The sequence below is a fragment of the Perognathus longimembris genome, chromosome 4, assembly GCF_023159225.1.
Source record: "Perognathus longimembris pacificus isolate PPM17 chromosome 4, ASM2315922v1, whole genome shotgun sequence".
NCBI classification, from domain to species: Eukaryota; Metazoa; Chordata; class Mammalia; order Rodentia; family Heteromyidae; genus Perognathus; species Perognathus longimembris.
The window spans coordinates 33,215,905-33,229,727 of record NC_063164.1 but is presented as its reverse complement, the minus strand read 5'-3'; the positions used below and the strand labels follow the sequence as shown (position 1 = coordinate 33,229,727).

The following is a 13,823-nucleotide window of genomic DNA, read 5'->3' as shown; positions in this document are numbered from 1 at the left end:
TAACTTCAAAGAAAGGCCACAACGACTAGATGTGAGACACACAAGAAATCAGTGTGCTGTGGTCCAGCCTCTACTGAAGCCTCCATTCATAACTAAGCCACATGAGGGTCACAGACAGCTGAACCAGGTGGCAAATAAATGAATCCAGCCCTGCTCTGGTGGCTCATGCGTATGATCCTAGCTACTCATGATACTGTGATCTGAGGATCATGATTAAAAGCCAGCCTGGGCAGAAAAGTCCATGAGACTCTCATCTCCAGTTTAACCACCCAAAACTATAGGGGAACTGTGGCTCAAATTGGGAGAGCACTAACCTTGAGCAAAAGAGCTCAGGGACAGCACCCAGGCCCTGAGTTCAAGCCCCACAACTGACCAAAAAAAAAAAGTCAATTTTCTTACAGGAACAATGGGTATAAACAAAACAGGGTTTAGTGTGGTTTTCAGTTCAAAAATGCAATTTTCTCTGAGCTTTAACTTCTTGAGTGCTTTAATAACACTGCACTTCTTAGAGTAGATTATAATAATCTGTTTATGATTGCCTCCCCTACACATACATACTAGATTATCCTTACACTGAGACAGGTACCATACCTTACTTATTTTGGTATCCTAAGTTTGATACACCCTAGTGGCTCAGGATACATTGCTAAACCAATCATTGGAATTCCTACTGGTCTCTTAGTAAAATCAACTTCATTTATATTCATCATCTATCAGAGCGAATAAATTGGAACATGTTTACAATAAAGTGGTATATTGATTTAGTGATATAAAGAGCTTATGCCAATCCCCAAAAGATGACTCTATTTAAACACATTGTCAGAAATCAAATGAGTGAATTATGTTAAGCCATTTTACTGTAAAATATCTTCTAACATATTAATATTTGCTAAAACAACAAAGACCTTATTAGTTGGTTCCATATATATCTCTATATCTATCTCTACCTATATCTGAATGTGCACGATGATAAGACAAATGCTCCATGAAGAGTTAAACTGAAAAGTGAAATTCTTCCTCTTCCCACCCCTATTCCAAGAGAGAGCAAAGCTCTTCTAGGAGGAAGAGTATCTTTAACTGGTCTGAGGTTTTCTGCTATTTTTTTTTCAACTCTAGAAGCATGAATGGACTTATTTTGAAGCTGAGACTTTAAACTTTGATTTGGTTAAAACTGCAGATCTGAGAGCAGGCAATAGATTACAGTTTATACCGAAGTCTAGTCAATTCAATAAAACATGCCCCAGCAAGGACACATGGTACATGCGGTTGCTGTAATGTCTTAGTAACCTCTTCCATATAAATAGTTAATATGACTCATATCAGAGAGATCGTTTGTTACATTCCTGTTTTGCCAGTTCGGTTGGTTCCACAGCTAAAGGCTTGGCATGGAAATAGAGAAGTCCGGACAACGGGTGTGCAGCTACCCAACAGCTGCCTCAGGGCATTTCTGAATAAGCGCAGATGGTGGCCCTGGGTTTCTGGGCCTAAGTGCTGATGAAACACCTCACATATCACTCTGTGTCTAGGCTGGCATACCAACCAGGGGTGTTAGCAGTGCCTGATAGTGAATTATATTCTCCCATGCTTCGTTTTTCAACTAAGAACAACTGAAACCAAAGTATTTCAATAAAACATAAAGTAGAAGAAAATATGACGGCCTCAGGAAATCACATCGTCATTTCCTACAACTCTGATCAGACACGCATGGCCTAAGCACCTTCTGATTCACCCACAGATTATTTATAGCAGCACAGTCCTAGTTGTTGGGCTCACCAGGTGAATTCAGAATGTTGGTATGATAAACAAACTTTGGGTTGGTGATACCAAGTCAAAACCTAGCTAGATATAATAGCATCCAGCAAGGTCTGGGGGCTTTAGGTTATTTTGTGAGTGTCTCTTTTGGAGGTAAATAAATGGTATCCTAAGTTTAACTTGCAGCTGTACACAGAGAAGAACCCATCATTAGTGGAACCTGCTGGTTGTTATACAAGCAGGAATGAGGAAAATGGCTGCAGGTCTCATCTTCTCAAGTTATTTTTATTTGCCTGTCTCAGGAGAGCTTAAGAAAAATATTGCAGAAAGCTCTTAATCCCCCAAACATGAAATGATTTACACACATCTCCTCCCTAGCCTAAGTGTGATCTGTGAGACACATGACTGATGTTCTATTGAAGGCATAGCATGCATAATGAACTCATTCTTACTTCAATAAAGGTGCCTTTTACAGAGTTGGCCATGAAAATAAAAGAGGCGGAATAATCTCAGTGTAAACATCCTCTCTTTATCCAGGATACTCTTTCTTTACTGCTTTGAATACTGAGAAATTAAAGGCCCAGGATGGTTTATCAGAACACAGAATTCTGCCTCTGACATCACATGAGCTCCAGTAGCCAGGACTCATTATTAACAAAAACAGTCACGCATGGTACAATATATGGTATTTCATTGTTCTCCTCCCTAGAGAAGCAACTTCTGGGCTGACTAGCTGAACAGAAATGGGCAACCCTTGCATGCTGTTTCCCACCACATTCAACCAGGATGACTCGGTTTCTACCCACTTTGCCACTGCTGACCTCCCCTCCTCTGGCTGTGCCAGGCAACGTAACCAAATTAAGTGGGGTGGAAATTCAGTAAGTAGAACAAAACTCCCAGCTCTAACCAAATTAAACATCTGTCAAAAGATGGGGTTTAGAAGCTAGTGACAGGAAAAAAAAACCCTAAGCACAACAGAATTATTTTAGTGAAAAAATAATAGCTACCAATTGGGGCTGGGAATATAATCTAGTGGCAAGAGTGCTTGCCTCGTATACATGAAGCCCTGGGTTCAATTCCCCAGCACCACATATACAGAAAATGGCCAGAAGCGGCGTTGTGGCTCAAGTGGCAGAGTGCTAGCCTTGAGCAAAAAGAAGCCAGGGACAGTGCTCAGGCCCTGAGTCCAAGGCCCGGACTGGCAAAAAAAAAAAAAAAAAAAAAAAAAAAAAGAATAATAGCTACCAATTAATCTTATAGGATTATTTTTTGTATTTTTTTTTTTTTTTTTTTGGCCAGTCCTGGGCCTTGGACTCAGGGCCTGAGCACTGTCCCTGGCTTCTTCCCGCTCAAGGCTAGCACTCTGCCACTTGAGCCACAGCGCCGCTTCTGGCCGTTTTCTGTATATGTGGTGCTGGGGAATCGAACCTAGGGCCTCGTGTATCCGAGGCAGGCACTCTTGCCACTAGGCTTTATCCCCAGCCCCCTGTATTTTTTATCATTAAGAATAGGCATCTCTACTATCCTGGAATTAATTCTTCCTCATGTGAAATTTGTAACCACCTTATAAGATTTTTGATTAACATTTCCCATTATTTCCCTTTACTTTCATTTCAGGGACAATTTATATATTGTGCTTCAGATCTTTGTAAAGAAAACAGCTTAAAACAGAGCTGAAGTCACTGTGAAGCTTCTAATTCATATCACTTTGGAAGAACAGGTAAATGCATTTTCCTTAACAGAAAACCCTCTATTCTCTATACTTCAGTTATCTGTTGTAAATAATGACCATGGGAATGATAGGTAGAAAATAAAATCATTGAGATGATCTTATTGCAATCAATAAGAACTGCAGAATAAATACTTACAAGACAATATGCTGTGAACAACTAACTGTACAACTTGGGGGAGGAACTGAGGAAGGGAAGGTGGGAGAAAAATGAGGGAGGAGGTAACAAGTTTGAAAAGAAATGTACTCATTGCCTTAGATATGAAACTGTAACCCTTCTGTACATCACTTTGACAATAACTTTTTAAAAATGAAAAAAAACTACAGAATATTAAGCCCTCACACATAACTCTATATGCCAATATCTCTGCTAATTTGGGCTTTCCACAGACTTAACTCTATGAACTTGTTATTCTACTGAACTCAAGTAATAATAAAAGTATATACACAACCAGAAATTAGCACAAAGGCAGTCGCTCATTAGATAAGAAGACCACGAGAAAACACATCCAGAAAAAAAAAATTCCTAAGTCTCCCCAGATCTTGACTCCATATTGGATTTATTGAACTTGTTATTGCAGAATAGTTTTTATTTAGAGGAAAAACTGCAAACATACTACACAGTTCTTGTGTACCCTAGACTCCATTTCTCTCTTGTTAATATCCGGCATTACTACAGTATACCTGTGATAACTGAAATGGATAGAACATCAGAATACACCCCAGGGCTTCACTTGCTTTGAGTTACTTGTTTTCATGACCAGTTTTAGAATCCAGGTAGCTAGGCAGTGGATTCCCACGAACTTTGTTGTAGTTGATATGTCTGAAGTAAGTACAGTCACTCAAGTTATTTTTTAGGGACTTGGAGGCCACTCTTGTCTATCTGAAACCAGCTGAAGCGCTGACCTTGAAGTCACTTGGACCTGCACAGGTGTCAGATGTGTGGCTGGTTTGATGTTTCTGAGGTTCTAAAACACTTCCCTCAGATTTCTAGTAGGGCCATTCTCTGATCACATGTCCCGTGAATAGCCATGCAGTCTGACTACACCCATGCAGACCATAGAGTACTTTACTTTTGCCTACCTTTAGTTACCTTTTCCCACATCTCAAACCAACCCATTTCTTTATTCCAAACATTCCTAAATCCAATCTTTGAAGAAGGATACTTGAGACATCGAGCTGCTGTACCTATCAAGTTAAGCTGCTTTGTAAGTAAAACTCTTTTGCAAAACTTGTTAGTTGAGATCGGCATATTATACAGTGGATAAAACCAATAACATCAATAGGACAGTTTTTTATTTATTAATACCCCAAAACATACTTTATCCAGTTTTCCTTTTCTATTCCATCCAGTAATGACATTACACTTAATTATCAAGTCTCCTCTTGATTATTTTAGTTTCTCAGACTCTTCTGGTTTGGGATGACCATGACAAAGAGCACTGATATGGTATATTTTACAATGGCCCACAGTTAAGATTTATCAGATGCTCATTTCCTTACTTATGTAACTGGAACCACTCTGTACATTACCTTTGCAATAGGAAAAACTTAAAAAGAAAGATTTATCAGATGCTTTTCTCATGCTTGGAATGAGACTTTGAGCTTGGGAAAGAACACTACAGAAATAAGTGCCATTCTTATCATAAGAAGGATGTACACTATCAATGTGACTTATGACTGAGATAATGTTTGTCAGATTCCTTTGCTGCCAACTTTCCTCCTTCTTTTCTATGCTGTACTATTTGGAAGAAGGTCACTATGTTCAATTATTTAGAAATATTCTGCATAGGAGATTTTTCTATTCTTCCCCATTTATTTGTATGGTCAATCAGTATAGACATATATTTTATACTTTGGATTACAGCCCAATACTCCTTTAGTTATTTATTTTGTTCCTCCAACTGCTCCAGTTTTGCCCTCTGGGGATCTTGGCTCCCTTGCCTTTCTCACATTCCCCCAGCCAGATGGCTTTTTGAGAACTTCTAGACTCTGACAGAAATAATGAGATGCAGCAGGCTTCACCTGACACACCTCCTTTCCAGTCCTAGAATCAACCATTTCTCCTAGGAACCTTACAGGTGATACTTATTGAGGACATTACAATTGAAAAAGGAAAAAATAACAGAAAGGTCACATTTGTTTTAGCTCAACAAAAAAGAACGTTTTAGCTTTTGGCTTTGAGTATTTATTATAATCCAGAAAGATTATGTCATGAACTTTCAATGGGATAGAGTTGATGTGTTTGAAATGAAGACAAAGACTTAAAGAACTCCTGCATTTCCTGTCCCTTTAAGATTTTTGAGATTTCTATTTTCACAAAGTACTGTTTCACCCTTGCAAAACAGTTTATGAATCTAGGTGCCTCAAAGCAAAATAAAGTTTATATGTCACACACACACACACACACACACACACACACACACACACACACACACACACCTGATAAGGATAAAGCCCAGAAATCTAGCTTCAATAAGCCATAGGCAAAGGGAGCAGGTTAGGTGAGTTTTCTTGATAACAAAGGTCACACCAGGGGCTACCCCTTGGTTTTCCTCTGGAGTCATAGGAAGTAGTCAGGTGATAAAGGCAGGAAGCATTTGGATATAAGTGGTAGTCAAGCACAGGGGAATTCACCTGTGTTTGGCCTGAGCCTCCTCCTAGGAACTGATGTCCATCAGTCCAGAGCATGAAAGCCCATTTTAGGATGACCACATCTGATAAACATCTTTTCTATTTTCATATAAGTTTTGGTATCTCCAAAGACTCTTTCCTATATCTCCAAGATCTCAATGAAACCTTGTCAGAGCTAGGAACAGTGGTACATGCCTGCTGTTGTCCTCAGAAGGCTGAGGCAGGAATTCAAGCTCAGGAATTCAAGAGTGTGTGGATAATATAATGAGGTATGTCTCAGAAGGGAATAAAAAAAAAGTTGTGGATTAAGAATGAAGGAAGGCAGCTGGAGTTCTGATAGAGGAAAATATTCTCATCCAAACCAGACTGGTTCTGTAAGGAAATATTTGGGATCGCATGCATACCTGCAAAGAGGCCAACAGGATCTGCCTTCATTTGCAACTGTGCACCTGCATCTTTAAGCTAACTAACACAAGCTAGTAGTCTGTTTATGATGGTCAGCAAGGAAAGGCCCACGTCTCAGGCATGCTTCTGACAAACTTTGTGCATTTGGACACTAGCGGGACTGGTAAAAAGGTTCAGAGGCAGGAAACACATTCAAGTAGACTGAAGTTCAAGGGTTTTTGCTTTGCTTATTTTCCAGTACTGGTGAGTGCTGGATGAAAGAAAAAAAGAATGGAAGGCCTGGGTTTGATTCTATTGTTCTGTTAGCACAGCCAAGTTATTTTACACTTTCAAATCTCCATTTCCCCAAATGTACACTGAATGGTAAACCTGTTGGATATTACTGCTATGATTCCCCAAGCCCTCTTTATTCCTAGGCCTGACTAACAGAGGTGGCCATAAAATGATCCAAATTAAGAGAATCAAACACCCCAACACCAGAATTTAGATTACTATACAGCATTTTTGAACATTCCATCTAGTGGCTACAGGTTAAAAAGCAGGAGATGAGACGGAAATTGGGACAGAGGGGTCTGGGAGGGGCAACAGCTGTCAGTCTGAGCAATGGATAACAACTGTTGTGTCTGTTTGGTACAACAGACACCGTGTGGGAGTGCTCTGCCCTTCGTTTCCTAACCCTTATCTAGATGAGCATACTCAGAGAAGAGTCATGTAGGCTGGCCAGGTTTGTTTTTGGTAGGGAGTTAGATTGGTAGGTGTGCTGTCCTCCCCAGGAAAGAAAAAAAAAAAACCTGGAGGTGGAGAATTAAGAGCAAAGGCCCCAGAGTAATTGCTGTGGGAACTTCCGGGTAGATCAGCAGGGTTCTAATTTGTGATTCAGAAACTGGATGTATTTCATTTGTGAAACAACATCTACTTAGAAGTATAGGGCAGAAAACAAGATCACAGGTTGTAAAAAAAAAAAAAAAAAAAAGAAATTCCTCATTTTCTTCTCCCTGAAGTCCCATCTTTGTCCCTTAAGGAGAAACTAGATGCAGAGGGAAGAAACCAAACTGGTCTTCTGCTCTCAAAAATGGTCAATAGGTACAAGTTTTAAACCAAAGAATTTTTATGTCAAATGACTTAAAACCCAGAGGAACCTTCTTTAACAAGGCAGAATATTTCAGTGTATGAGAATAACATTTCCTGCCAAAAGTGTTTCCTGTTTCAGGCAACCGCAGCTTCATGTAGAAACAACCACCCCAGTCACAGCCTGTGGCAGGGGGCCACTTCCCTCTTCTACTCACCCTTCCTCCCCGACGAAGGTGACATACAGTTTATTTCTCTGCAGGTCTTTCCTAGAGTAGCCCATAATCTGATTAAAAGCATCTTCTAGCAAGTGATCTCTGCGGATAATCAGCCTGTCCATAAAGAAAGAATTTGAAAGAACACAGATTAATTACAAATCCCTATGTTTCTAGAGTTTGACACCTATCATTTAATTTCTATTGACCACAGTTTACTAGGTGAAGAATGAAGCTACTGAATGCCATTGCTGTCTGTGATAAAGCACACTTTTGCCTTTAACTCTTAGCAGCAACAGCAACAGTTGTACAAGATAATAGGGTTTAAATAGGTGGCCTATGACATAAGAAACACACCAAAGTCCTTTCTGAGTGGCCAGATCATTCATTATAGCAGGAAAACAACCACAACACAAAATGTATACACACACACACACACACACACACACACACACACACACACACACACACACACACACACCTTTCTTACTAAAGGAAGAACAACCCTATGGGGTCATGCTTTAATCCTGAGTGCACCTAGACAAGGAATTCCATGACTGAATGTCAAGAGAGAAGATTGTGAGAACCAGGAGAAAGATGGGTGGGAGAAGTACCTGTGTCCTCCAAAGCACAGGAGTTCACAGTTGGGCTTAATTTAAGTTTTAAATTAAAAGAATGTTGAGATTCCCTAAAGGGGAGATAAAAGTGAATGGTGTTTGTGGCCAATTACTCTGCTTGTGATAATGACAAAGCCAACAATTTCCCCTTAATGTAAGTGGTAATGACAAGGGATGATAAGGAAGCTGAATGCATGGTTCTGAATCTCTGTCCTTTCTTAGTCAGTTGTAAGACAGGTATGATTAGCTGGGGACAGGCTGATGTGCTTGGAGAGCAATGAAAGTGGACTTTCACTGAGAGACCCCCTCCTGTGCATGGGGTGGTGAGCTCAGAACTATGGTTGGGTTGGCCCCTGCCTCTGGGCAATCAGAGGGTTACAGGAAGTCTCCCTTCTCAGTCCTACTCCAGTAGGGCCATGGGACAAAGGCTTAAGTGGGGAGGAGGAGTGCAGTACATAAGATATGAAAGCAAATCCAGACAAACAAGAAGATAATGTTTTGAGATTCCCCATTGAAAGGGAAGTAGGTTAAAAAAAAAAAAGCAGCAGAAACCCAACCAGGTGTGTAGGTGGTCCTCCTGTAATTCTAGCACCTGGGTGGTTGAGGCAGGAAGAGGATGTTTGTAGCCAGCCTGGGATATACAGGTAGATTCAGGCTAGCTTGGCTATATTGCCTCAAAGAGAACAAACCAAAAAGAAGAAGGAGAAGGAGAAGAAGGAGGTAAAAGGAGGAGGAAGAGAGAGGAGAGAAGGGGGGTAGTGAGGAGAGGAAAGGAAGAGTAACAGGGAAGTGGGGAGGAGATAGGAGAGGAGGAAGGAGATGGTAGCAATAACACTGGTGACATATTCTGCAGGCAAGTGAAGTCTGTTTCCCAGATGAAATAGAGCTGATCATCACTTCTGGACTTAGTTCAGATCAGGAACCACTAACATGCAATGTAAGACTCAGAGATATATCTGCATCTCATGAATATCTGATAAGCCAACCAAGACATATTCTTTAGGAGAAAAAAAAATCTACTTTATATTTTTCCTATATTTTCTTAGACAGCAAATAGTAGTGTCTTTGTGGCCTGATTGAAAACATTAACTGTACTTAATTTCAGAACTATGTTTTATGCTATTGTTTACAAATCCCAAAATTAGTGTGCCCACGAAAACAGGCTTCTGTGACTAGGTAGGTAGTATTACTTCAACTTACTTTAACTTCCCTGGGCCTTGTCCGTATCCTTTTGTTTCTAACTTCCTGTAAAAGTTCCTCAATTTGGCTTCAAAATCTCGCTTGTAAGGGGCTGGAGCCCGGGCATTGGCACGCTGAGTACCTGCAGAAAACCACAAAAAGAGGTCAGAGCTGCATCTGTGCACGGTACGTGGAAAATCTTACAATGTTTAACAAGTAGAGTCACTCAGTACTTTCAGCACCAGCATGTCCCCCCTCTCTACACCAAAACTGAGCCAGGGTGATCAGAGAAATGTTTTTTTGTGGCTCTTTGGGTTAGAGTAAAGGTCCTATTTGAAAAGTTACAATGATGTCCATGTGTTTCTCCAACATGTTTTTTCAGTCAAAACTAGCATGAGTCAACCAGAATTACTCATGTGGAGTGGAGTGGTAACTGCTCAGGATGAAGTATCTTTGCTCACTGGCCAAAATGATATCATAGCAACCAGACAGGAAGTTAGAGTGGGAAAGGAGGTGGTATGCAAGGCAAGAACTACCATTTACTTCAAATCCCTTACCCCCAATATCACATCTTTTAAGAATGATTTTAGATGTATAATTATGTAGAAAATACATCCATGTACATAATATGTGTATATCATATATGTAGGATGCATATTATATACATGTATAGTATGTACTTTAATACATATATCACATGTATATATTAAACAGTTTACCCTGCAATGTCAAATGGAAATGCCCATATGATATCACAGGGTAATCTTAATATAAAAAAAAGAATCCAGGGCTGGGGATATAGCCTAGTGGCAAGAGTGCCTGCCTCGGATACACGAGGCCCTAGGTTCGATTCCCCAGCACCACATATACAGAAAACGGCCAGAAGCGGCGCTGTGGCTCAAGTGGCAGAGTGCTAGCCTTGAGCGGGAAGAAGCCAGGGACAGTGCTCAGGCCCTGAGTCCAAGGCCCAGGACTGGCCAAAAAAAAAAAAAAAAAGAATCCAAAAACAATTCCAGAATTCACATGTCTCCTAGTTGTGTAGGATAAACCATGCTACTATTTGTTGCCTTCTTAGTGTGCTATATAGAAAGTATCTACAAATTAAAGGTATTTACTTCATTCAGTGGCCAAGTATTATTATTAAAATAGATGAGTAGTACAGTCTCTTCCTCTTTCCACAGAAAAAGTCTGGCTTTGTGTCAGAAAGTGACTAAGCAGCAAGTCAGAATATAGGGATCAGATAGGACATGACAGAAATAAAGTTTTTCCCAACTTGGTAAAAAAACAGGAAAACATAAATCTTCTCCTTAGGCACCACATAAGTTCATAAAAATTGCCCTTGATGGATCAATTAGCTAAAGGATTGCTATTCATTCCTAATACTATGTTAGGTTCAAAGAAGTAGATGCCCAGAATGATCAAGGGGAGCTGCTGACATGGATATCATGGTTAGAGAGGAATTAAACATCAAATAATTAGAGAATAATTCTTACCCTAGGATAGTAGAGAGTTCCTCTTATATAACATAGAGGACAAAAACCATAGCCCTGGAACCTTATTCAGCCTTACAGGTCCATTTTGTTTGCTTTATATTTAAGGAGGATTTTTGAATTAATTACCAAGATTTTAAACCCAGAAGGTTTCAAGTACAAATAAACCCATGTTTTTCTTATGAACATGACCTGGAACATGAACAGGACCTGGCTTGCAGGTCTTCGGGGGGAAAGGGACAGCCGCTCTGTGTGATGATGCATGGCCACTCTGCCTCAACCACTCAGTGGCACCAGCAGCCAAGACTCCCAAATATATGAGTTTGAGCTCAGTGATTCTAAGTAATGGTAATGCCTTAGGTGAGTGATGAGTGCAAGTAGAGGCCAAAGTGGAAGAGATCTTCATTGGAACCAAACCTTGCAAATGGAGGAGGACTCTATATTCTATATTCTATACTTGGACAAGGCAGCAAGAGCTGGCATAAATCTTAAATGTATGTTCAGAAGACATTGAGGAGACTTCTATCACCTAGAGAAGATGGGGAATGCTGGGGAGTCCATGGAAAATCAAATCTGCCTAAAGCATTGGAACCAGATAGGGAGAAGTGTCTTTAAGTTTGGCCCAGGAATCTCAGCACAGTGCGGTGGACAGACAGAAGCCTTTTAGAGGTTCTTGAGCAAGGAAATAACACACAAGTGGCATTCTGCTGAAGAAATGACTTTCAGATGGTGTTGATATGGTTGGGAAGGAGGAAAGGAGATGGCAGGTGGAGGCCCAGTGAGGGGTTGCTGCAGCTAAGAGGCTGGAGGATAAGGATGAATCAAGAGTGACTCCCAGGAACATTCACAATGTGAAATACAAGTTAGTACCAGCAGAAAAGTAAGGAAGAGGAATGGGAAGCACTGGTGATAACACTGTCTTCAGCAAACACAACAACAACAACAACAACGACGACAACAAAATCCATGGTGGCTGTGAATATCAGGGATGAAGCACCTCACATGGGATGGATCCTCACCAGAAGTCTATGAAGCTGCTATTATCATTGTCATCACCATCACTTTGCAGCTAAGGAAAATGAAGAAGCAGCTTCCTGTCCACATCACAGACACATCCAGTGACTGGGGGTCTAGCTAATGCAGTGTGGGGACTGGTGCTGGGAGACCTGTCAGTATATAAGTAGAGTTGCACGAGAGAGCAGGCTACACGGTGGATTAAATCATAGCATACAGGCATCTGAGGCAGGAGGATTGAAAAGCTACATCCCCCAAACCATAAAAACAAAACAAAAATTATGTTTAATTAGGCTGCTGATCTTTGTCAAATTCTTTTTTAATGGTCTTGTTACGTTTTCCTCTCACAGCCTTGAACTCAAAATCTTCCTCCTTCTACTGCCTATCAAATTCTTGTTTTTAATTTTTAAATTACCTTTAAGTAGTTGTACAAAGGGATTTCAACTCAGTATATCAATTTGTGAGTGCAATGCATCTTAATCAATTCTCAATACAAGTCATCTTGATCAATTCTCAATACAAGTCAGGTACAGTGTCAATAGATTCCAGAGCAAGAATGTTATTCCTGCTGCAAAAACAAAAATGTTGGGGCTGGGAATATGGCCTAGTGGCAAGAGTGCTAGCCTCCTACACGTGAAGCTCTCGGTTCGATTCCCCAGCACCACATATATGGAAAACGGCCAGAAGGGGCGCTGTGGCTCAGGTGGCAGAGTGCTAGCCTTGAGCGGGAAGAAGCCAGGGATGGTGCTCAGGCCCTGAGTCCAAGGCCCAGGACTGGCCAAAAAAACAAACAAAAAAAACCCCCAAAACAAAAATGTTCTTAGAATAATGAGCTAGACTTGTATGAGAACCAAGTCTGCAAATGCAGTTTCAGGATGTACTCTCACAGAGAGAGTATTTTGATGGTGTTTATCATTCATTACAAAAGAGAATAACATACAAAACACTCTGTGTTTGATCTTATAAGTGATCAAATGAAGGAACAACCCCATGGATGGTAAACATTATGACAATTATTTGCAGAAAATTCTTCTCCAATCCTAGATATTGGGGCTGTTTTTCTTTGTCATCTCTAGGCAGATCTTAAGGACTTTCATAGAGTCATACCCTGCAGTCATATACAGATTAAAGATTTCTACCTGGAAAAATATCTCAGATGACACTAGAAAAAGGTGTTGACACTAAAGTCTGGAAAAGTCTGAGTCTTCTCTGGCTCTGGGTGTGCAGCTGGAAACCCGTATGGCCTTTGATGACTGACGCTTGCTCTCTCCGGACAAAGGGTGAAGCTCAGCCTATTCCAACACAGCTCCAGGCCTCTGCCCTGGGACAATTTGGATTCCAGTTCTTTCCTGGATCACTTCCATTAAAAAAATTGCATGAAATTTATTTTTACAATTTCTCCTTAGTGCAAGAACAAATCATTGAGCATTACAATAATTTCCAGAAGGCTCTGTCTTCTGGTGCTAAGCTCAGTGCTAGAACTCCAGGTGGGGGGAAGGAACATTTTAGAAGCCAGCATTGCAGTCCTCACATTTTTGCTTTATTCCTTAGGAGCAGTAAAAGGCCCTCAGGTTGTACTTCAAGCTTGCAATGTGCATGCACATACCACTCACTGACAACAGCCATCTGACAACTCTGAGTTCTCAGATCTTGGCAAAGAAGCAACTTATTAAAAAGAGAACAATGCTGAAGGATAGGGCAATGACAGGCATCCTGAAAG

General features: G+C 40.6%; 1 protein-coding gene across 3 annotated transcripts in view; it reads right to left on the bottom strand.

The window, feature by feature from the left end:
• The window catches only part of Hecw2 (HECT, C2 and WW domain containing E3 ubiquitin protein ligase 2), a 336,885-nt gene that overhangs the window by 30,087 nt on the left and 292,975 nt on the right, over positions 1-13,823 (bottom strand). For all 3 annotated transcript variants that reach the window (XM_048345051.1, XM_048345052.1, XM_048345053.1), the window contains 2 exons: positions 9,621-9,741; positions 7,807-7,920 (listed from right to left, as the gene is read on the bottom strand). In XM_048345051.1, the coding sequence (XP_048201008.1) occupies positions 7,807-7,920; positions 9,621-9,741 (235 nt within the window). The remainder of the gene's footprint in view (positions 1-7,806; positions 7,921-9,620; positions 9,742-13,823) is intronic.